The 23,509-nt window shown below is 40.4% G+C and overlaps 1 protein-coding gene across 10 annotated transcripts in view; it reads right to left on the minus strand.

Annotated features, from left to right (window-relative positions):
* Positions 1-277: 277 nt before the first annotated feature.
* Positions 278-23,509, minus strand: part of si:dkey-151g10.3 (serine/threonine-protein kinase WNK3) — a 56,650-nt gene continuing 33,418 nt past the window's right edge. The window contains exons 5-26 of one of the 10 annotated variants that reach the window (XM_048179357.1): positions 22,487-22,644; positions 22,202-22,290; positions 21,901-22,120; positions 21,183-21,495; positions 20,960-21,063; positions 20,570-20,755; positions 15,953-19,282; positions 15,418-15,458; positions 15,197-15,326; positions 14,992-15,108; positions 14,798-14,899; positions 14,080-14,128; positions 13,651-13,803; positions 11,785-13,421; positions 10,584-10,836; positions 10,141-10,230; positions 8,237-8,319; positions 6,408-6,736; positions 6,083-6,318; positions 5,873-5,971; positions 4,512-4,693; positions 278-2,935 (exon numbers count right to left, since the gene is read on the minus strand). In XM_048179357.1, coding sequence (XP_048035314.1) covers positions 2,435-2,935; positions 4,512-4,693; positions 5,873-5,971; positions 6,083-6,318; positions 6,408-6,736; positions 8,237-8,319; positions 10,141-10,230; positions 10,584-10,836; positions 11,785-13,421; positions 13,651-13,803; positions 14,080-14,128; positions 14,798-14,899; positions 14,992-15,108; positions 15,197-15,326; positions 15,418-15,458; positions 15,953-19,282; positions 20,570-20,755; positions 20,960-21,063; positions 21,183-21,495; positions 21,901-22,120; positions 22,202-22,290; positions 22,487-22,644 — 8,402 coding nt within the window. In that variant the 3' untranslated portion in view covers positions 278-2,434. Of the gene's footprint in view, positions 2,936-4,511; positions 4,694-5,872; positions 5,972-6,082; positions 6,319-6,407; positions 6,737-8,236; positions 8,320-10,140; positions 10,231-10,583; positions 10,837-11,784; positions 13,422-13,650; positions 13,804-14,079; positions 14,129-14,797; positions 14,900-14,991; positions 15,109-15,196; positions 15,327-15,417; positions 15,459-15,952; positions 19,283-20,569; positions 20,792-20,959; positions 21,064-21,182; positions 21,496-21,900; positions 22,121-22,201; positions 22,291-22,486; positions 22,645-23,509 lie in introns of all 10 variants that reach the window. The other 9 variants (XM_048179361.1, XM_048179356.1, XM_048179360.1 and 6 more) reach the window with 9 other exon arrangements.

Genomic DNA, 23,509 nt, shown 5'->3' on the forward strand with positions numbered 1-23,509 from the left:
TTCCAAACTTTTGGACTGTACTGTAGCTACACTACAGTTCAAGAGTTTGGGGTCAGTAGAACTTAAAAAATAAATAAATAATTTTATTAAGCAAGGACGCATTAAATGTATCAAAAGTGACAGTAAAGACATTTGTACAAAAAACCCCAAAACAAAACATTCAAATAATTTCTGTTCTTTTGAACTTTCTATTCATCAAATAGTCCTGGAAAAAAGTTTTCATAAAAATATTAAGCAGAACAATTGTTGGGTCACAAAACAAAAGAATCCCTAACACTTTGAAGTTTAACATTTGATATTTATTTTTGATTAGTTACAAAACATAAATAGAATCAACAGTTGAATTAGTTACAATTTACAGTAGCTAAATCACCAGCAATAAGTTTAGTCCTCTATAGATTATTTTCACTTAAATAACCTTTAATTATTGGTGGTCAGTCAAGTAATTCTAGGGTCCCCCTGGTTTTACTGTACAACTTCACCCAAAAGTCACACCACTGTAGAAACGATTTGGCTTAAAATATTCCCAGTCACTTGCACTGAATTAAAATCCCTCGAAATGCTGTATCGTGTCGAAATCTTGGAACAAACGTTTGGGGTAAATTTGTAAGCCAGGGGAACTCGAGAAACCGTTTTAGGACCTGTGTCTTATCAGATAACCACAGCTTTCTCAACACTGTTCAGTACACAATTTTACATTTTTACAACCCCTTTCAAAATACAAAAATAATGCTTTCTTTTTAGATTACATTTTTGTAACACTTCAGCAGAGGGTTATCTTTACATTTCCCATTTGTACAGATCAAATGGCTAATGTTGGGAGTTTTCTTAGACACAACAGCTTTATGCTCACCACTATCCTGTTGGTTTACTATGAGGAGGTGGGTCTTGTCTTTAGAAAAAAAGGACATAAAATACTGGAAACTGTGTGATCCCAAATCTTTGTAGGCAACGGCCATGTTGACTTCTTTTTGAAACATCCACGAGTTCTAGCATTAGCACAATTTAAAAAGCTTCACAAAATGAATCCGTTCCTTAACACAATACATTCCATCCTGTCTATCTCTCACCTACTTGTTGAAAAACGCAGGTTGCCTCTTTCATACCAACCATCAGTTCCTTTTTTCAACAAAACATTACGAAAACAGCCAGTTTTCTATATATGGGCATTGCAGGTTTATGAATGCTGACTGACAACCTCTTCAGAAATCTTCAGTAGTCTTGTTACGTAGCTGGGAATTGATATCTTGGTCTAGACGAATCACACATAAGCTTTATGATCAGTGGCGTAAAATACACTGTAAAAAGGCAACCTATGTTTTCCCAGTCATAAATTTGCTTGGCAGTTATGTATACGTCTATATCTGATGAAATGCCAGATTCAACGAGGATTACATCTTTTTGCCAGTGTTTTGCTGATGCGCTGCGTTCACGAAAAGCAAACTCACAGTTCACAGATCACAGTTCGGTGTTCACGGAAGCACGTTCATACGGGACTGTGCAAAAATAGACAAGAACAAGAACAAGCTGCGTTCACTTCACTTGAGCTTTCCAAACAGCCGTCTAGTCTTGCACTCTTCACCATGGGATTAATGTTAATAGTGTAAACCTTAAAAGTATGAACGTCTGCTAGAGAAAAATACAGAGAGAAAAATACTGCAATCATATTAGCTAGTTTCATTTGAAACCAAATGAACTGAAGAACTGTTTTCTTCTCAGAATCAATTGCAGGATCGTAAAAGGAATTAGTCAATGGCTATTTGTTATTCTAGAAAAAATCTTGGCTAAATCTAAAACGTTACCGCTATTTATCGTTGTAAAATATAATACATGAGGAGCATGCCTTATTCCGTGCACAACAAGTGTTTTTGATTGTTTTCGTAGCTAAGATGACGGTTGCAGGGTTACCATGCTCTGCGCTGGAACATGCGGTTGATCTCGCCACCGGCTGAATCCGTTGTGCTCTTTTAAGATGGCGCATCACTGCTGACGTCCGGTTGTTGTCTTTTCCGTGCGTATATATAAAAAAATATTTCTTTTAAGCTATACAGACCCACGTCACAACAACACAGAAAAGAATTTAAATATCATTACTAATTGCACTTTTTAAAATTCAAATAGTCCTTTCATTTGAAGCACTGATAAATAAAAACAAAGAGGATCATATCTCATGTCAAAAATGTCTCTATATAGGGCAAGTTCAGGTCCAGCTAAGTCAGATATAAAACTTGACGGTGCGGAAACACACAGAGGATATGTTTTGAAAAATGCAACACAAACACACGCTCACACAAATACACACACTACAGTATTTATACACCCCCATACCCACACACACACACACACACACACACAACCACTTGCTACTAGCGTCCTTCCTGTACAGGATGTACATCAGTGGCGTTCCTCTCCGTCTTCTCAAACAGACCTCATCTCACTGCTGTCCTAAAGGAAGGGTGGACGTGGAGGGTTTGGAGTGAAGTTTGGCACTTGAAGGCAGAGTGGAGGTGGAGCAGGAGGAAGAGGAGCATGAGGAGGAGGAGGACGAGCAGAAGATGGTGTCTTGATTGGCGGTGGCGGCGGGGACAGAGGCAGCTGTGATGCTGGTGGCGGGGGGCAGCGGAGGCCCCGCTGCAGTCATGAGCGAGGGGGAGGCGCTGGGGGGAGGCGCGCCAGACACCGGGGGCTGGGATCCTGACAGGAGCTGGACCTGCTGCGGGTGCAGGGGAGACGGGCTGTACTGCAGGGGCTGACGGTGCAGGGGAGGCTGCAGATGTGCATTCTGCTGGGGTAGAGGAGCGATGGGAAATTGCGTTGGAGGCGGCTGCGTTTGTCCACTTATGGTGCTATAGGGGGTGGACGTCATTGTAGACATGCTGACTGATACGGGAGTACTCAGTGGAGCCCCGGAAAACCAACCCGATGAAGCTGTTGGCTGCAAGATAGAAACATGATTTACTTGATTATTTACTATTTTATTTTTATTCTATTTTAGCATCACAAATCAATGTAAAGAAATCCAAACATCTGAAACTATATTGAAAATCAGGGATTTCAAATTTCATTTAAATCTGGAAATAAACAAGTTTTAATTTACCTTTATACCATTATGAATTTTTAAAAGCAGAGCGAATCTCGCCCTGTGAGTCTAAGCGCACAGGTATGGTAATGGTATTAAATTAGAAAAAAGCAAAATAGGAGCATTTTCCAGTAGTGTTCTCAAGGTGAAGTCACGATTACCATTGTTCAGTGAGTTTTCATGGGCGAAATACAGTCATTTCCAATAGAAATGACTGGGGTGTAAAAAAAAAAAAAAAATCAAACCGTTCCGTTCTCCGCCCATGGTTCAGCACACACTTGCACTGCGGTTCAACTTAAATCTGACGACGCATCTATAATATGGTTTGTTAAAAACAACTATGCGTAAAACAGTCACAGAGTTTGGCTAATGTATGTTTCTGACAATGGCTACGCATACTGGATTCCCAATACATTACAACAACAGCAATGATCAAAAAACATGGACAAAACAGTCACTCTTTGTCAATTTTGTTCAATGCAAGTGCCATATGCTTGAATATGAGCAGTCATTTACGCCATCATCACCCGGGTGTTGATAGCGTGCGAACGCAGGTGAGACCTGAACAGCACATGTTGCTATCTGTGTTTAAACTAAACTCATTTAAACTTTGCCAATTTAAACATTCAAGAGCCAGAAGACACGAAAGAGAACTTGCACGTGCTGTGAAGCGAAGATTCAAGATTCAACATACAGTATCAGTGTACTGATCCATGCATTGTCTTAAAGTGACAGCAGCCTAAAATTCTTGCTGTGTTTTTAATGTTAATCAAACAACAAAAGACAAGGAAATCACTCACTTCTCTTGATTGAATAGCTTCTGTAACTTTAATAAGGATTCATCTTTCATTTATAAAGTCAAATATGCAATGTTATTTTACATTTGATTACTTTCTTCAATTTCTGCAGATAAAAAACTAATGTTAAACCTACCTGAAAAACCTAAAAATCACTGTTTATTTGTGTCTTTGCTCTACTGTATGTATTTATGCTGTTGCTTGTAGTTATATTATTTATTCTTATTTGACAGTATTCCTTTTTTTCCCCTGAACATAGCACATACTGAACCGTACTGAAACAGTGACTCTAAAACCGTGATACAAACCGAGCCATGAGTCATTTGAAACGTTACACCCCTAATAGGAATCCATACGAAAGATTTTCCCTGCCAGATTTCACAAAGGGGTTCAATTTGGTCACTCGAATTTGCTGCAGTGGGAATCAGAAAGCTGCTTGGTTTGAAAGTGACTTGTGTGAGCAGTGCTTCATATATTGCTACACTATTGAATATAGACAAAGAACATTTTTTGCTTGCAAAATTTTATGTGATCATACCTTTAGACTTTTGAATCCCACTGTATATCACAGCAAAATATTTCTCATACAGTATAGTTCAAATGGACACACTGTATTTGTTGCATAAATGCATTACCTCAGTAGTCTGGCCCCATCCGCCCAACTCCTGCACTTGTTGGATCTGTTTGATTTGATTCAGTGAAGGCTTAGGCTGAACAGGGCAAACAGCTTCTTTTGACCACTCATCAACAAGCTTATGCAGTTCATCTGTAAATGTGCTCTTTCTATTGGCAGAACCCTGGGCTGAAGGACTCTGGTCTGAAAACAAAATGATGGAATTGTTAAAGGCGCCATTAAATAAAGATGACTTATTTCTCATTCATTACAATACCATTCAAAATTTAGGATCTGTAAATTTTTTATCTCTTATGCTCAGCAAGGTTACATTTATTTGATCAAAGTAAAAATAGTAATATGGAATCTCTCTATTTTAAAGGTCCCGTTCTTCGTGATCCCATGTTTCAAACTTTAGTTAGTGTGTAATGTTGTTGTTAGAGTATAAATAAAATCTGTAAAATTTTAAAGCTCAAAGTTGAATGCCAAGCGAGATATTTTATTTAACAGAAGTCGCCTATCGAACGGCCAGTTTGGACTACATCCCTCTACTTCCTTCTTTAATGACGTCACTAAAACAGTTTTTTGACTAACCTCCGCCCACAGGAATACACAAGAGTTGCGTTTGTAGAGTGTGTTTGTCGCCATGTCGTCGAAACGCTGTTATTTTCATCCCGCAGTCCAATCACCGGGTCTGATTCCGGCTCAAATTGATAGGGTAAAATTAAAGACATGTTTACAATAACACTGAGCGCATGCATCTCCACGTTATGGTAAGAGGCGTGACCTTTCCGGGCAAGGTTCGCTAAGCTGCTGTCGAATCACAACACAGGAACCGCTGGCACAATCAGAACTCGTTACGTATTTCTGAAGGAGGGACTTCATAGAACAAGGAAGTCATCAGCCCGTTTTTATGACAGTGGACACAGCGGTATACAGATAAGTAAATTATGTGAAAAAAACCACGAAAAACGGGACCTTTAATATATTTAAAAATGTAAAAAAAAAAAAAAAAAAGTTTTTTCCTGTGATGCCAAAGTGGAATTTTCAGCATCATTACTCCAGTCTACAGTGTCATGACAAATCATTCTAATATACTGATTTGGTTCTCAAGAAACAATTCTTATTATTATCAATGTTGAAAACAGTTTTGCTGCTTTGTGGAAACATGATAAAAAGAAATTCAGGATCCTTTGATGAATAGAAAGTTCAAAAGAACAGCATTTTTTTGTAATATAAAACTAACACAAATATTTACTGTAACTTTTGATCAATTTAATGCATCCTTGCTGAATAAAAGTATTATTTTCCTTAAAAAAAAAGAAAAGTTTTTTGATTTTGAACGGTAGTGTATTACTTTCGAGCATGTACTATAGCTTGTACCTCTATTAGCGGTCAGTGATGGGATTTTCTCAGGCTTGCAGTATGAGTGAAGCCTGCTTTGCTCCCCACCAGAATAACTACTAGACTGCTGAAGACTCCCTGAGTGTGTGTGTTTTAAAAGCAACAGGATAACAGTAAAAGGATTATAGTCTCAAAAAAAAAAAAAAAAAAAAAAAAGAAGCTACTTCTAACTCTTCTTTCTGGCAGTACCTTGGTGTGTGACTCCGTTGTTATCCATGTGAGAATGGGGTCGGGGCCGGAGCTTGGCTTTGGCGGGTCGGGGTCTGCGTGGGGAGATGGCGAGGGGTGCGGCGGGCAAAGGAGAGGTACGGGGCAGGGTCATGGACAGAGGCTGTCTGTGGTCTTTAAGAGAGCGGAGCTGCCTGTACAAATCCTGCAGCTCTCTGTTCTGCTGTGCCTGCAGGGACACCACCTCTTTGATGTGTCTACAGAGATAAAAGAGAGGAGGAAGTATTAGTTGAATTATAAGTATCAGTATAAGAAAAACAGCAGTGCAGAATTCAACTACTCTTACTTCTCTCTCAGCTTGTGGAGTTCTCTCCTCAAATCTTCATCCTCTACCTCGCTCTCATCGTCGCTGCTGCCCATGGGCGAGCGTGTGTGACTCCTCGGTGGGTGGGTGGGTACTGTAGTTCTCCTCTCCTCTTTCTCACCATCTTTCCCTTTCGTTTTCCTCCTCTCTCGCTCCAGGTCAGGGGACACAGGGGAGCTGTCCGTCAAATTTTCCTCTCTTTGTTCGGCCTGTGTAACTGAGAAACGGCCAACTTTTCTTTGCATGACTCCTTGGCTTGGTGCAGCTTCCTGCGGTGGAAGGGGCTCTGCGGACTGGGAAACTGGAATCACCTACAAGAAAAGAGAATAGGAAGTAGCAGTTACTTCACTGAATTTAAATTATTTGTGTTAACTGTGGTCACTATACATACAAAAACAGACAATAAGCATAAACTGACCAACAGCTAAAAAATTGGGATGGACTACTTGAAGTGTCATACATCAGGGAAAAAAGTTCAAATATTTGGGGTCAGCAATTAAACAAGAAGAAGAAATTAAAGGGATAGTTCACCCAAAAATGAAAATTTGATGTTTATCTGCTTACCCCCAGCGCATCCAAGATGTAGGTGACATTTTTTCTTCAGTAGAACACAAATGATGATTTTTAACTCCAACCGCTGCCGTCTGTCAGTCGTATAATGGCAGTAGATGGGAACTTCATCTCACACAAACCGATCGTTTCATGTCTTAGGACATTAATGTGTCGTCACGAGCCGCAGGGTTTAATTTGGATTTGTCTAAGCAAGCTTTATTTACTCTTATAGATGAAGTTCCCATCTACTGCAATTATTTGACTGACAGACGGCAGCGGTTGGAGTTAAAAATCATCATTTGTGTTCTACTGAAGAAAAAATGTCACCTACATCTTGGATGCGCTGGGGGTAAGCAGATAAACATCAAATTTTCATTTTTGGGTGAACTATCCCTTTAATACTTTTATTCAGCAAGGATGAATTAATTTGACAAAAATTGAGAGTAAATACACTTATAATGTTAAAATATTGCAAAGCAAAATTATTTAACTTTTTGTTTATCAAATAATCCTAAAATTGTATCACGGTTTCGACAAAAATATTAAGCATTGATGTTTTTGACATTGATGATAATAAGAAATGTTTCTTGTGCAGCAAATCAGTATATTAAAATGATTTCTAAAGGGACACTGAAGAAGATGCTGAAAATTCAGCGTTGCCATCAAAGGAATAAATTACATTTTAAAAGATAAAACAGAAAATTGATATTTTAAATTGTAATATAAACATAAGTCACTTCTTTCAAAAACATAATTTTTTTTTTCATAATTTTTTTTCAAAAACTTTTGAAGGGTAGTGTAAATACGTTGTAATAATAAATGTTGATGATACAATTTAGTTATTTGTGCACTGTTGATGAAGTAGAGTGTTAAAATTTTCCAGGAAAAAAAAAAAAACCTACTCATTTAGCTGGTTTATGAAGAGACTTGTGTGACCACACTATTTGCCGTTATTCTCTGTGGCAGCATAATAGCATAAAGCATAAAGCTTTTGTTTTTCATTGTCACATTAGATCTGCCTGCCTTTGTCATTTGGAGTAATATGACATTATATTTTTTCCCTGAGCAAAATCACATAATTAATAATTCCAATTTCCAAACTCATAAGTAGAAGTTTTCCCAGCAGCATTTCTATTTTAACTTGGTGTATGGTGTATGTGGTTTTGTCTCATTGTTTACACTTCCTGTCTGACAAGAAAACTGAAAAGGTTGAGCTTCTGCAAAATGTGAATATTTGAATAAGAGAATAATGGCAGTACCTGGAAACGCCCTCTGCGCGAGCAGGGTTGGTCATTTGTAGATGCCTCCCTCTCCTCCTCCATCCCCTGGCTGAAGTTGCCATCTTATCAGAAGGAATAAAGAAAGACGCAAAGACGAGGGAACACAATGACAATAGTAAAATGAAATGGGAACATACAGAAAACACAAAGACAGTGTATTTGGAATTAAAAAAAACAGACAAACAAGCACACAAACAAACAGAAGACACCACAGACACAGGGAGATGGCATTAATAACCACAGAGATCTTTGACTAACAAGCATCCATGCATGTTCACATGGTGAGATTATAGTCAGCATGGCAAATTACACCATCACTGGCAGTCGGTGGACATGAATACAGATATGATTATCATCTCAAATGGCATGCTGAGTGGACGCAGAGTGTGATGGGGAATGGGTGTGGGGAGGGGTGGCAGGGAGCAGCTTTAACAAACAGTAAAACCAGTTCATGGAAGAACAATCTCTGCAACAACTTCTAAAACATTAGAGAGTAATAAACAAGTATGCCCCCATCCATCCACACTCACACGATTGCATTCATCTGTCAGGCTCTAATATCACTGCCTAGTGAGCGGCAGTGATACCAGTCAGTATGTGTGAATAATCTACTTCTACTGTGTGTTCATGTAGTGTATACAGAAACACTGTTTCATTCCAGTGACTATTTCTAGTTGATGGTCCTAAGGTGCTTGTTTTTAACGTTTACAGTTGAAAACCATTGCTCTATTGCATTAGACTGATGCTATTTTACATTTAGGCTATGTTAGGAATGGCATACTACCATATTACTTATACTAAGCACGTATTGTGCACAGTATAAAAATTTTCAGAATATATGGAACATCCAGATGACTTAGATATGACATTCATAAAAATGTGCAGAATACAAGCAGAGAACTCTACGTGGAATACTGTATCCAATCATACTTCTTATACTAAGTATTTATACTGTGCATAGAAGGCAAATGTTCAGTTTTCATGTAATAAAAAAATTTAAGCAATAACACTTTTTTGACTGATTCCTTGATTAGACTGCCATTTGAATTACAAAATTAGATAATTTAACTTTTTATTTCCAATATGCCACTGAATATACACTACTGTTCAAAAGTTTGGGGTATGCTCACTGAGAAATACAGTAAAAACAGCAATGTGAAATATTATTAAAATTTAAAATAACAATTTTAATAATATTTCAAATATTTTACTGTCACTTTTGGTCAATTTAACAAATCCTTTCTGAATAAAAGTACTAATTTATATAAACTAACTCTTACTGACCCCAAACCTATGGTAATGAAATGTTGAAATGTTAATCAGTGCACACTGTGTACTTTTTCCACATACCACTTTTTAAACAAAAACTGTAAGGACAGTAGTATGCTAGTGTTCCATTCCAAACATAGCCATGGACGTGCAAAACATACGAAAAATAAAACCTTCCAAAAGCCTACCCAGGTAGGAAAGAACAGGATCTAAAGATCTATGAGAAGACTAGCGTCTGAAAAACAGCTGTTTCTTTACTAGACATTAGAACGACTTACTTGCTAAAGCTTCAGTGAGTTAATTCATAAATATACACAGTGTCAATGGTGCATAAAATGTAAATTCAAAAATGTAATGTGATTAATTTAACTGTATTAAAAAAGACTGCAGCTGTTATTTTTAAATGAATTAGAGTGGGCATGATGAACAATATGTAGTATCTAGTATCTTGCCTCTTCAATTACTAAACAAATACAAAAATGAACAGGTGCAAACTTCATGAGTCTGGGCCCATGTAACTTGTGTGCTATTTTTGCAATTGCAGGTGCTCTGGGTGAGTGAGGTTGGGTGCAGGAAGGTGAGGGGCACGGGTGCCGCAATACTGCACTGCATACGCTGGGACTGGAGACTCAGATCCAGGTGCGACGCACAAGGGTCATCCCTCTTAGATTCTCTTCCCTTTCTACACTCCTCTGTTCTTACCCCTGGGTAACCCATGCAGACAAAACAAAAAGGAGGCTACAACATAAACGTTAATGTACAGCAGAGCAATTCCTTTCAAACAAAAACTCAAGCAAGAAAAATGTATTGCTAAATGATGTAATGATTTCAGTACAGACTAAGCACAGCAACAACCACGTCACCATGGAAAGACTATTAGGATTAATAACTAATTAATTCTAACAGTATTCTTAGAAATGAAGAAATCCCTATCTAGCAAGGTAAGAGTCAGCTACATTAATTGGCTACATTACTTTTAATCTAAACATTTGTTTTAGGTCAGTGCCCACCCACACCCCTCACTCGCTCTCTCTTGCGCGCTTCCTGCGGACGCTACCTTGCTGGACTCTGGGCTTCTTGAACAAGCTGGCGGAGTGGCGCAGTTTGCACGCCCAGCTTTTGAATTTTCGAGTCCAGGATTTCTTGCTAACAGGATTTCTGATACTAGGACATGTCAGGTTTAGGCCAAAATATCCACCTCCTTCATTGTGCTGCTGCTGCTGTCCAGGCCACAGTGGGATGGGCGGTTGAGAAGAGGAAGGCAACAGAACATCTCCAGGGGTGCAGCTTTCAGAGAGGGAAGGCGGAGCCTGGAAACAACACGTGAACAAGAGGAGGTAAACAAATGTAAGATGTGCAGTAAAAAGGCTGAAAGGTAAAAGCATGTATACCAAGACTCTGGAAATGTACTTTGTATTGTGTTAAACTTTTACAGCATTCTCAAGAAAAAAAATAAAAATAATGTAACTACTCTAAAAAGATGACATGTAAACATTTTGAGAAATGTCAAACTATTAATAAAGTTCTTTTCACAAACTACTCTCTTTTAAAAAGATTTTTTTTTCCAGTTATGATATGTGGACTAGTGTTGTCAAAAGTACAACTGAAGTCTGTACTGAAATTTTTAAAAATGTGATACCACCAGCATTCCCCCCTAGCATTTTGAGCACTGTTGAGCAGGTTCTTAAACACCTCTGATTGGCCACTGTGTTCATGCACTCAACAGATATGTCTGTGATTGGCTACAAGCAGACCGTCTATATCAGCGGATATATTAGTGATCCGCTGACAGACGCCTGCTTTCAAACTTTCTGGTGTATATCTGTGTAAGTGCTCGGTGAAGAGTGTCACAGATGTCTATTTACAACAAGTTTTTGAAGCGTTGATCATTGTAGCCAATCACAGACATATCTGTTGAGCGCATGAACAATTGCCAATCAGAGGTGTTTACACATTCACTCAACAGCGCTCAAAATGCTAGGGGGAAAATCTGGTATCGTCACATTTTTAAAATTTCAGTACCGACTTGGTACTGAAGTCTGTACTTTTGAAAACACTAATGTGGACAGCTGTATTACCTGACATTTTATGTCCCCCTAAAAAACAAAATTAATTTTAATACAGAAATAACAAAAACATGCTCACCATTGAGGAGATTCATTTGTTTGTATATATGAACTGCATTTTAATAGATTTATGAATGGAATAGATTGGGAAAAAATAATTAGCCTTCTGCCACTGATCTGTTATATACACACCCCACTTACGCTTACTGATGTTTCACTGGGCACTTTTGGAGATCCGGGCTCCTGTGGAGGGGAAAGGAGGGAGCATGGAGGGGATGTAGAGGAGAAGGATGAGGCAGGCTGTTGTTGCACAGCAGATGAGATCGTCTCCTCCTCGCCTGCTCTCTCCCCCTCTCCATCCGGAGAGATGGAGGAAGAACGAGGGGTGGTGGAGGAGGTGGTGGAAGAGGTGGAGTGAGGGGAGGTGTCTGAGGAGGTCACAGGAGGTGGGGAGAATGCGTAGGGGGGCTCTGAAGACTCATCAACTGCAGTGGAGGCTGCAGCAGATCCCGAGGTGGAGTTGGGGGCAGGACCAGGGCCGCCCGTGGAGCCACTTGCCAGTGCTGCCCCGCTGCCGCTGTGCTCCTGATACAGCAGAGTCCTCAGTTTCTCATCCAAAGTCTTGATTCGGTTGTCCACAAACTCGATTTTGGGTGGGCCTTCGCTGTCTGACTCGGCAACTGAGGAGGGCTGGGCTGGAGAGGGTGTAAATGTATGGGAGAGGGTGGGCAGAGCAGTTTCAGAGAGTTGGAGGGGTGGGAGAGAGGTGTCCGAAGAGGGATGGGGTGGGGCGGAGTGGCTGACGGTGTCCTCACCAGTGGACAGTTCAGACTCTGACTGCTGGACAGACGCCTGCTTCTGCACAGCCGGAGGCACCGTGGTTTGTGCCATAGGCACCATATCATGCGGTACCTGCTGAAGTAAGGTCTGCGTTTGCTCGGCGGGAAGCTGCTGCGGGATTACAGGTTGAAATGGAGCTCGAAGCTGTAGGGGATCCTGGGTCTGGAAACAATGCTGTGGATGCATGGTCAGCATCGCTGGGGCCGGTGTGGTTTCTTGAGACACATACTGTTCTACAGTATGGTGCTGGATCTGCTCAGCACTGGCTGTTTGCTGAAGGCTGTGTTGCTGCAAGAATGCAGTCTGTTGCATTGCCGGCTGTTGAGATTCAACTGGTACTTGTTGGTGAGGGACCTGCTGAACTTGGGCAGCTGGAAGGCCTCCCTGCAAAGGGACTGTCTCCTTTGGTATCGGCTGTGATAGTGCTTTTGACTCGCTAGGCTGGAGTTTAGGTGGCTGTGGAGCGACCTGGAGCACTGGATGAGGCATAATCTGTGGTTGCTGAGCCTGTTCGGTGGTGGCCATTGCTATCTGTAGTGTCTGGGTCTGTTGAAGTATATCTGGTGTCTGTGAGGGTGCCATTTGGGTTTGAGCTAGCAACTGTTGTGATGGATCAGCGTGGGTCACCAGTGATGCTGGAGGGGTTCCATAAGCAGACAAGTTAGAGAGGGGCTGTTCACCATCAACTTTAACTGCAGCATCTCCTTGGTCCACACTGGAGCCTGTGAGGGATGCGACTGCATGGAAAGGAGCGGCAGAGGTGCTGGAAGCCATGACAGCGATTGAGCCTCCAGTCAAGGTAGCGGAGAAGACTTGCTCTACTGTTGGCAAGGCAGAAGGTGTTAAATCTTTTTGGGCAGCAATGGCCGAGGCTGACATGGACGCAGGTGCTGATACAGTAGACACCGGAGGAGAGGATGCAGATATTGAAGAACTCGGTGAAGATGCTATCCCAGCAAAAGACTCTGAGCGCTGAGGGCTTTCATGATCTGATAATACATTAGACAGAGAGTAGAATATACTTCAGAAGTCATGCTAATTAATATCTGTCTTATTAATTATTGCTATCTTAGCTAAAATAACAGAAACTTTTTTAGCAGAAATGCTCTGAATTTTCACTCAATACATTCTAGTTTGGATTATGTAGGTCATTTCAAATTTCAAATTTCAAATTTCACACCAGACCAAAAGTACTGTGCATCAAAGTGAATTCTCTACCTTTCTCCATTTCTATGGACTTGGGAACTCGGCTCTCTCCCATTGGTGGGGAAGTGGAAGCTCCCTGGTTGGAGTGTGAGTCACGATGCCGAATGGTTTGGTTAATGAAGAATCTCCAGCGACCCACGGGGGAAGACTGAGGGGCTGAATCCACTTCGGCAAATGGGAGAATAGCACATAACATTTATTTCCCTACTAACTGTAACAACAGTGTAAAATTAAAAAGTCTTGTTTAATATATATATATATATATATATATATATATATATATATATATATATATATATATATATATATATATATATATTTTTTTTTTTTTTTTTTTTTAATTTTAATCAAGATAAAAAGACACAAAAGTTACAAAGACAAGATAACTTTAAACTTTATTCTTTAGTTTTATATATGACAAGATCAGACAGTTACACTTACTTGTTGCACTGGATGGGGTGCTCACATGAAGTTGCTCCAAGGACCCAGACTGAGACAGGAAAAAAAAAACATACAATTACAAATAACAATCAAAACATACTCAAACATTCAAAAAAATTGGGGTCAGTAAAAAAAAAAAAGGTTTTCTTTTAAAATATATTTTGATCAAATTTTGATCACATTATTTTGATCAAAAGTGACAGCAAAGACTTTTACATTGAATACAATTTTATACAATAAATGCTGTTCTTTTGATTTTTCTATTTGTCAAAATATCCTAAACAAGTATCAAAGTTTCCACAAAAATATTAAGCAGCACAACTGTTTTCAATATTGATTAGCAAATCAGCATATTAGAATGATTTCTGAAGATTAATGTAACACTGAAGACTTGCTACTGAAAATTCTGCTTTGCCATCACAGGAATAAATTATATTTAAAAATATATTCAAATAAAAAATAAAACTTATTTTAAATTGTAATGATATTTTACAATAACACTGTTTTTACTGTATTTTTGATCAAATAAATGCAACCTTGGTGAGCATAAGAGACTAAAAATCTTACCAACAACTTCTGAATGGTAGCGTACATTCAGTAGCTATACGTTTTACTTACATTCAGTAAAAAAAGACCACTGAACCACAAAGGAATAGTTTATCCAAAAATTAAAAATGTACAAGAGCAATAGCCAGTAATATAGCTGGGAATGACAGACCTGTGACTGAGTGCTTAGTATTCCTTGAGCTTTCTTCACTATAGCTCTCAGCTCCTCAACAAATTTCTCTTTCTCAGGCTCAAGGACAAAATCCTCCTCCACCTACACAAAACACATTGTGAGGAAATTTACCGGAGAAGTTATACTTCAAATTCAAAAGCAACAGAATCATATAGCTGCTGAACATATTTCACCATATAATCCGCAATGTCTTCAGGTGCATCTCCCTCAATGTCAAACTTGAATGTGACCATCTTGTTGCTGTGAGTCTCCAACTGACACTCTACCATGTTGTCCCCTGTGCCTGAGACCTACAATATAGAGAGTGTTCATAATATATGATTCAATTCAATTAAAAGTGAAGTTCAGAAAATATTGTAAATATTGTGATTTACATACCTGCAACATGCTGAGTTGAAAATGAGTTTTTTCAGTCTTTTGACATGATGATCTCCTCTGAGATTTTACCTTATCTAGTTTTCCACTGGCCCACAGCGATTGGGCCTCATCTCCATTGGCAGGAACAGAGCTGGATTTATAAAATATTTTTAAAAATCTGTTTGTGCACATAGTTAAATGTATACCAAAAATGTCACAAAAAAGGACACAAAACTACTTACCCTGATGAAGAGCCCCTGTTGGCAGACTGATGTGGGCTCTCCTGTTTAGTCAGAGAAAAAACAAACAAACAAACAAACAAACAAACACACACACAGGAACCACCACGAACCAACAGAAAAACAAAAAGAAAAACAAAACATCAGTTATGTAATGAGTTATGCAAATAATAAATTAAATAATAAAAAATTCCATAAGTAAAATGAGAAGCAAAGTATTACACAATACTTTGTAAACAAAAAACAAAATGACTGTCCTGAATTCAAGAGATAAAAATTGTTAAGTTTGATTTTTGTAAGTTTAACTTTGGTTTTGAAGGTGTTAACACGTGTTAAGAAGTAGTGGGTCTTGCATCTCAAATTAACTGAGTTAGAAGAGATAGATGTTTGTTTGCCTTCTACCTTCATTAATCTGTTCTGCAGAACCATCACATAGACATATATGGGCCACTTTTATATATTGCCATAAACTCGCTGGTCAAAAATGCTCACTGCTAATGTGTTACATATTTGAAACTAATATAAAGTGCTTTTGTACCTGAGCAATGCCCAGCAATGCAGCATCACTTTCTGCCAGCGAGGTGGTGGGCAACACAGAGCCATTAGTGTCATGGGACTGTGAAGCATTGACAGTAGGATGGGAATCAGGGATCATGTCAGCAGGCCTTGGCTGGTTTAGCTGTGCCTCTGATGGAACAGGAATTTCTGAAACTGGGACAGCTGGTTGTAGGGCTGGAAGAGCGGAAGAGGGCTGTAGGGAAGTATGAGATGGACTTGGGGGGATCTGTGATGGCATAAAGGCAGATTGGGAGTAATGAGGCTGCTCGAAACTCCCAGTAGCCTCTATGTGGGTCTGTGCCTGTGCGTTTGAGTGTGCTTGTGACTGCATTTTAGTCTGTGTGTGCATTTGAGCAGGAAGTTTCTGCTGGTTCTGGGGCGAGGGTGGTGGACCCGAGACCACCTGACTGTACAGAGGTACCGTTCTTGCTTGGGTCTGAGGTACCTGACTGGGAGCAATGTGTATCGGGAGCATATGTTGGAGCACTGGTTGAGGATGACAAGGCTGTTGGTGGAGATCTTGTGTTAAAACAGCATTAGGTGGGAGAAGCTGCTGCACAGGTTGGGCCTGATGCTGATGGTGGAGCGGTTGCTGTTGCTGCACATGGTGGGCTTGAGGCAGTTGCTGCTCATGCTGTTGGGTAGCCTGAGGTTGCACTGGAGGCATGGGTTGCAAGACCGCCTGCATCGAGGCTACACTGACTGGATGTTGCTGAGCTTGGATGACTGGAGAAGCCTGCATTTGTGATTGATTTGTCTGTTGTAAATAGCACTGCATTGATGAAGTGGCCATTGGGTTGATGGTAGGCGCATGTGACACTGGAGACAGTACTGCTTGCTGATATTGCTGCAGAGGCGGCTGTTGTTGTTGTTGTTTTACTGATTGTGTGAGGTCTAGCTGAACAGACTGAATGGTTTGCGGACCGACAGGTGCTTGAGCGTATTGTGTGGGCATAAGTGTAGAAGCAGCCGGCACTGTAGGATGCACAAGAGGCGCAGGTGTCCCTACCACGACTTGACACTGGAGAGAAGCTGCAGCTTGAGGTGGTACCAACTGAGTTTGGGATGGAAGGGTTTGCCCTTGAGAGACCATTTGTGTTGAAGTTGGGACAAAAGAATGAATAGGTTGTGGTGTAGGAACTTGTGTTGGAGATGTGATTTGTTGGGTTGGTTGTGGAACTTGCAGCTGGCCTGCTTGAATATGGCCTCCCATTGTCTGCGGTGTAGGATGACTTTGAGTCTGCAGGGGAATCTGACCATAAATTCCAGGGTCCCCTTGACTCTGGATTTGTACTTGCGCTGAAGGTTGAGCTGACATCTGAGGTGGTATCTGTTGCTGGATGAGTACTGGGGCTGGAACTTGACAAGGTATTTGAGCACTAACCATTTTTGGTACAGCCTGAACCAGGGTTGGAACTTGTAAGTCTGCCAGAGAAGGTCTATGTGATGCCTGGGGAAGGATGGCTTGTTGTTGCTGAATCAAGACCTGTTGCTGCTCAGTCTGTTGTTGAGAAAGATGAGGTTGAGATGACATTATTTGTTGAGAGTGCTGCATTTGATTAATCTGCTGGACCATCTCTGGAGGCTGTGTTTTCCCTAGGTTTGCCTGATCTACCAGAGCTGCATGTTGCTCTATATGCTGCTGCTGCAATAAAACTTGATGCAGTTGTTTCTCAGCTTGTAGAGCTTGTTGTCGCTGCAATTCAATCTGGTGTTGTTGCATCAGAAGATGTTGCTGCATCTGTGTCTCTCTCTGTTGTAGCAATGTCTGTTGTTGCTGCTCGGTCTGTTGTTGGAATATCTGCTGCTGCAATTGTTGATCTGTCGGCTTCTGTAGTTGTGGCTGTTGCTGTAAAACATGTTGCTCTATCTGCTGAGGCTGCTGTTGCTGTTGCCGTAATAAAGTTTGTTGCTGTTCGATGTGTTTCTGCTGTTGCAGCTGTAGCAGTACCTTTTGCTCTAACTTTTGCTGCTGCTGAATGAGTGCTTGCTGCTGCTGCTGTTGTTGCTGCTGTTTAAACAAAGCCTGCTGTTGCTGCTCCAACTGTTGCTGATGTAAAAGCGCTTGTTGCTGCTTTAACTGGAGTTGCTGTTGTTGTTGTAGCAAAGCTTGCTGTTCCAACTGTTGTTGCTGCAGAAGAGCCTGTTGTTGTTCACGTTGCTGCTGCTGCAGTAATGCTTGTTGTTGCTCCAGTTGCTGTTGCTGAAACAAAGCCTGTTGCTGTTGTCTTTGTTGTTCCACCTGTTGCTGTAAAATGGCCTTTTGCTGTTGTTCTATTTGCTTTTGTTGCTGTAATGCTTGCTGCTGTTGCTCGATTTGTTGTTGCACTGCCAAGTTTTGTTGTTGCTGCAGAAGAATTTGTTGTTGCTCAACTTGTTGTTGTTGTGGCTGAATATAAACTTGCTGTTGATGTTGTTGCTCCATTTGATTTTGCAAAACAGCCTTCTGTTGCTGCTCAATCTGTTGCCTAATCAGAAGCTGCTGTTGTTGTTGCTCCATCAATTGCAATGGCTGCTGGACTGTTTGAAGTACCGGTGGCTGTTGTACTATGGTTTTTATCATGTTCTGCTCTTGTGATTCGGCCATTTGTTGCACATAAACTTGCTGTGCCTGCTGTTGCTGAGTCTGGTGTTGATATTGTTCTACTGAGGATTGTTGTACTGACAGCTGATGTTGCTGAACTTGCTGCTGTATCACAACTTGTTGCTGGGGTTTGCTTGGAGGTTGTTGTATGTACACCTGCTGTTGTAGCTCACTTTGCTGTGGATTGGTTATTGTTGGCTGTTTCTGCTGTGGCAATGGGATATATGGCTGCTGAGATGCACTGGAATGTGGTGGCTGTTCCTGCAGAACCACCTGGGGTTGTTCTATATTCTGTGGCTGTTGTAACAAAACAGCCATTTGTTGAACCTGGTCCGTCTGCTGTGGCAACAACACAGTCTGGTGCTGCTGCATTATATTTGCCTGCTTTTGTGGTGTTGCTTGCTGGATGTTCAGTTGCAACGTTCCGGGCAATTCTGATATCACCTGCTGTTGCGTCTGAACAATAGCTTGCTTGGGCAAAACATCAGTGGGTTGAACAGGAGCAATACTAGTTTGGGTCTGCATGGGTGGCATGTTGTTGCCTGCTGATGCTATGGGTTCGCCAGCTGGGATGGAGGAAGTGAGGACAGTCATGGGTGCCTGGGGTGATATTGGGGGGATGTATGACTGCGACTGTACAAGAGAACTGTGGGGAGTGGAAGCATCAGCGGGTCGGGAGTGTAACATTTGCGAGGATGTAACATCTGTTGAGTATGGTGGAAGGGGCTGGTGGGAAAAACACATTTGGAAATTATGTGGGAAGGATGGATAGGCCAGAGCATGGAGTTGGGTAGCAAGTAGTGGCGGGAGGGAGAAAAGGAGAGAGAGAAGCATTAGTGCACTTCATTAATCATCCAAAGGGAACAAGACATTTTGGAAAGCAAAAGATATGAAACAAGATTCTGCATGTGCAGTTATTAGGTTATTTTTAGATTGTGTTCAGACTATGATCAATGTTGTTGTTTTTTGATTATACGCCACACCAGATCAGAGGCAGCTGTATTCCAAGAATGAAAGACATTACAGTTGGTGTTCAGGTCAGACCAATCCACCACTAAAGCTGTACTACACTGAATGCAATTTTGCACAAAAAGAAGAAAAAAAAGGGGGGATTTAAAATCACAACAATGCATTCCTACTGGAAAATATTGGGTTTTTGAATGACTGCAGCACTTTTCGTACAGGTATGCCAACTTTTCACAGAGTTTGAAGAAAACCCTAATTGTACTTGATATGAACAGCTGTCGGGCTATTTTTGCAGTCAGTTTGCTTTGTTTTGTTGTTTTGCTCTTAGTGTGAATAGGTCTTAATTCAGATATGTTTCCAATTCACCGCCTTAGGAAATGAATTACCATTTGTTAATTTGTCAACTTTGTAGCTTTTTCCCTTCAAATACTGTTGCTAGCACAACATCTATATTCTCAATCTGCATTCTTGACTTGACAAATGTCTTACTATCTAGCAACAAACAATTTTATATGACAATAAATTGAACTATAAATAATATTCTAGAAACTATTCATATTTACAATTGAAGGACAGAATACAGCAAATACAACTATTATTTCTTTCAAATTATCAGCTCGTACGGTACAGCTTACAGTGAATTTCAACAACAAATATGTTCTCTGGACCAAACATTAAAAATGTAGGTCAGTGAACATCATGTAACTCAGCACATGACCTAAATCAAAGTCACAGACTGCACAGAGAGATTTCTGAGGAAATTCAATCCAGTATTTCAGTAAGAGAGTGCCAAGTCTACATATTGTCAATGACAAAATATTGACATGGCACAGAAAGTTATTGAAACTTATTTTTTGACAAAAGGCATAGAACTTGAGTCGTGAAATACCCTATCAGTCCCTCAACATATTCCACTAAAATAACAACATTTGACTAAGTCTCCCTGGATTGATTTGCTTTAGATATGAATTATTGTGTCCAGTGCAACAGTGAGCCGAGAAAAGGGAAAAAACACACAGCGAAGCTGGACACAAGGGAGACAATCACCTGAGAATATTGTTGAGGCACATTTAATGGGACCTGTGATGCCATAGTGACTGGTTGAATGAAAGTCTGTGCCACAGGAATGTTAGGAGCCCCACCACCACTTTGGCCAATGGAAATGCCAGACATCCCACCATTCTGGCCAACAGGCACATTTGGAACCCCTCCGCTCTGACCAATAGGGAGCAGCTGGGGGTGAGATATAACCCCTGCTCCTTTCACTCCCTAAATAAAGGAAACAATTCTTATCCAACCAAAGAGTACATTCACACAACAATTACTTTTTTTGTACTGTACATCAAAGGTTTCAAATGTGCAAGAATGGTGGTGTCTCAGCAGCTGGGGATGTATGGCACTAGATAAGAAAATTGTTTCTGAAGTAATGGTACTTACAGGTGTGCCAGTGGGGTAGCTGGTTTGAGCATGAGCACGGTTCCCTGACTCGGGTACAGAAAAGGCTTGGCTTTGTCCACTAACAGCAGGAAGATTCTCACCCTCTGAATATGGGAAAGTAGAATGCAAAATCAACGTTTATACACCAATTTGGGACAAACAATAGTTACAAGTGCCTGTTAGATCCTGTTAATAAGACTGTGATTCTAAATTAATTGTGCACCTGTGAAGCCTAATGCAGTCCCTTGCTGTTGGACATGTTGGTCCACTTCTGGCAGCTCCTCTGCCTCTCCCTGAACCCCAGCAGCTGCAGCAGCTCCTGTGCCCTGTGAGGAGGTGGTGCAGGAAGGATGGACATAGGAAAAGGAGGAGGTAAGGACCGAGGAGTCACGGCGCTCATCAAGACTTTGTTGTTGTTGCTGCTGAAGGAGCTGCTGTTGTCGCCGTTCACGGGACTTCTTAATAAGAGTCACCCTGTCTCTGATGGACTTCCCCACCACCTTAGCATCACTTTCATGGAAAAAGCCAGACTTCACCTATAAAAAGGCAACAGAAATGGAGAATGAATAAATAATAATAAAAAAGTATAGGTGGGAGAATGTAAGATGTCTCAAAGAGAAACATGTCATTCCAAACTTGATTCACAAGCACTTTAGAAAGAATAAAAAAAAAATAAAAATGGTCAGATGTTTTTGTCATTCACTCCAGTCCTCTTTGACTGATTTTATTGAAAAGAGTAAAAATGATATTCATTTTAAAAAAAGAAAAAAAACCTTTTTGTGTTCTAAACGAAAGTCAAACAGATTTGGAATGACATGAGGACAATTTTAATTTTTGGGTGAACTGTTCATTAAAACACAGTGTTTTTGGATCACAATAAATAGCACAAATTGTAGTTTCCATTATTTCTGTTTTTATATATTTATATATATGTTTCTCACCATCTCCAATGCAACTTCTTCAGCACTGTCATTCTCCAGATCATAGCTGAACTCGATGGCCTCGTTGTCCTTGTGCTTGCCTTTGAGTTTCTTTGGCTCTTCAACCCAGATGCGCAGGGCCAAGCAGTCTTTGCAGCCAGTATCTTCCTCTGCAAGCTCCACACGCACGCCGGTGTCCTCCGCAAAGAAGGCATGATTTAGAAGGTCCTTCACCGAGAGCCTAAAGGTAAAAAGAGAGAATTTAGATCACTTCACGTTCTTGCTTCACTTCCAGAGGAACTTCCACCATTGAAGTGCTTACCGCTCTAATCGGTTTTGGCGAATACAGCCCTCAATGATTTCTTTTACCTCAGGGTCATTTACTTTGTCAAAACTGGCAGGCTTGATACCCTGCACAGAGAGAAAATTTAGTGTGTTAATACCCCACATGATTCTCAAAACACCTGGATGCTATGTGCATCTAGTGATCTGGCTCTTTAAAACACTGGACTACACCACGTTAGAAGAAATGCTCAGCGTAATTTAGTGAATTCAACCAATATTAATCTACAAATCTACAATCTACAAGAGGCATATAAACACTTACACTGGTGACTTTGCGGTAGATCTGTGCAGCATTTTGGCATTCTGAATATGGGTACTCTGATGTAGCCATTTCTAGCATGCACATGCCAAAGGCATAGACATCTACTGACTCGTCATAGTGCTCCTCGTACATCTCTGGGGCCATGAACTCCGGAGTACCTAAGAAACCAATACAATATTCATTTAACATTTCTTTTGGCATCTGTTTGCCATTTTTGCTATCTTTGTCCTCTGTTGCTATGATAAAAACACAAATCTGTTAAACTTTTTTTCTTTTCTCCTTGACGACAACCAATCAATGCACAAGTAGTCATGAAAACTTCTGAAACCTATAAATGTGCATCCTCCATATGTGAGGCTTTTTTTAACCTTGAACAAGGCAAAATGAGTTCAAATCATTTCCCTCAGATTCAACTGCAAAACACAAGTATGTAATCTTTTAAACAATCAAGAAGGCCTTGAATCAGTTGTGCATCTTTTCCTAGCTTGATCTCACAATTATTGAAATTCAAATGAAGGATTTTAGCCACTGCAACATGAAAATCATCATCTATGCAGCACCCTGGTGCTTTCACGGATCTTGCTAATCATGATACCCTTTGCAGCAATCTCTATCTTAGTAAGACTTAAAATAATTGATTACTTATTCCAAATATGCTGTTGCTGGGAGCGTTCAGGTTTACCTTGTTAAAAAGAACAATGCTATAAATGGGAATGCTGCTTCCTTTTTATGTTTGTACTAATGTGAATATCAGGTGTGCTAACTTTCCTCTCAGCAAATATTAAAAAAAAAAAAAAAATCAATAGGTATTGATGTTTTTATGTGTGCGCATATTGCGGACAATAATGTGGAACAGCGAGCATTGCCCTTTAGTGAGCTCCGATATGTCAATAGGAGTTAAGATAGCTAAAGAGACAAAGGAAGCAAGAAGAGACCTTTCTGTGCATACATGTTGCCATTACCAATTTGCCTAACTGATAAGTGCTGCCATCCAGTAAGATGCATTCGAGTTCGGTGCAGAGT

This window comes from Megalobrama amblycephala, linkage group LG24 (assembly GCF_018812025.1).
Source record: "Megalobrama amblycephala isolate DHTTF-2021 linkage group LG24, ASM1881202v1, whole genome shotgun sequence".
Lineage (NCBI taxonomy): Eukaryota > Metazoa > Chordata > Actinopteri > Cypriniformes > Xenocyprididae > Megalobrama > Megalobrama amblycephala.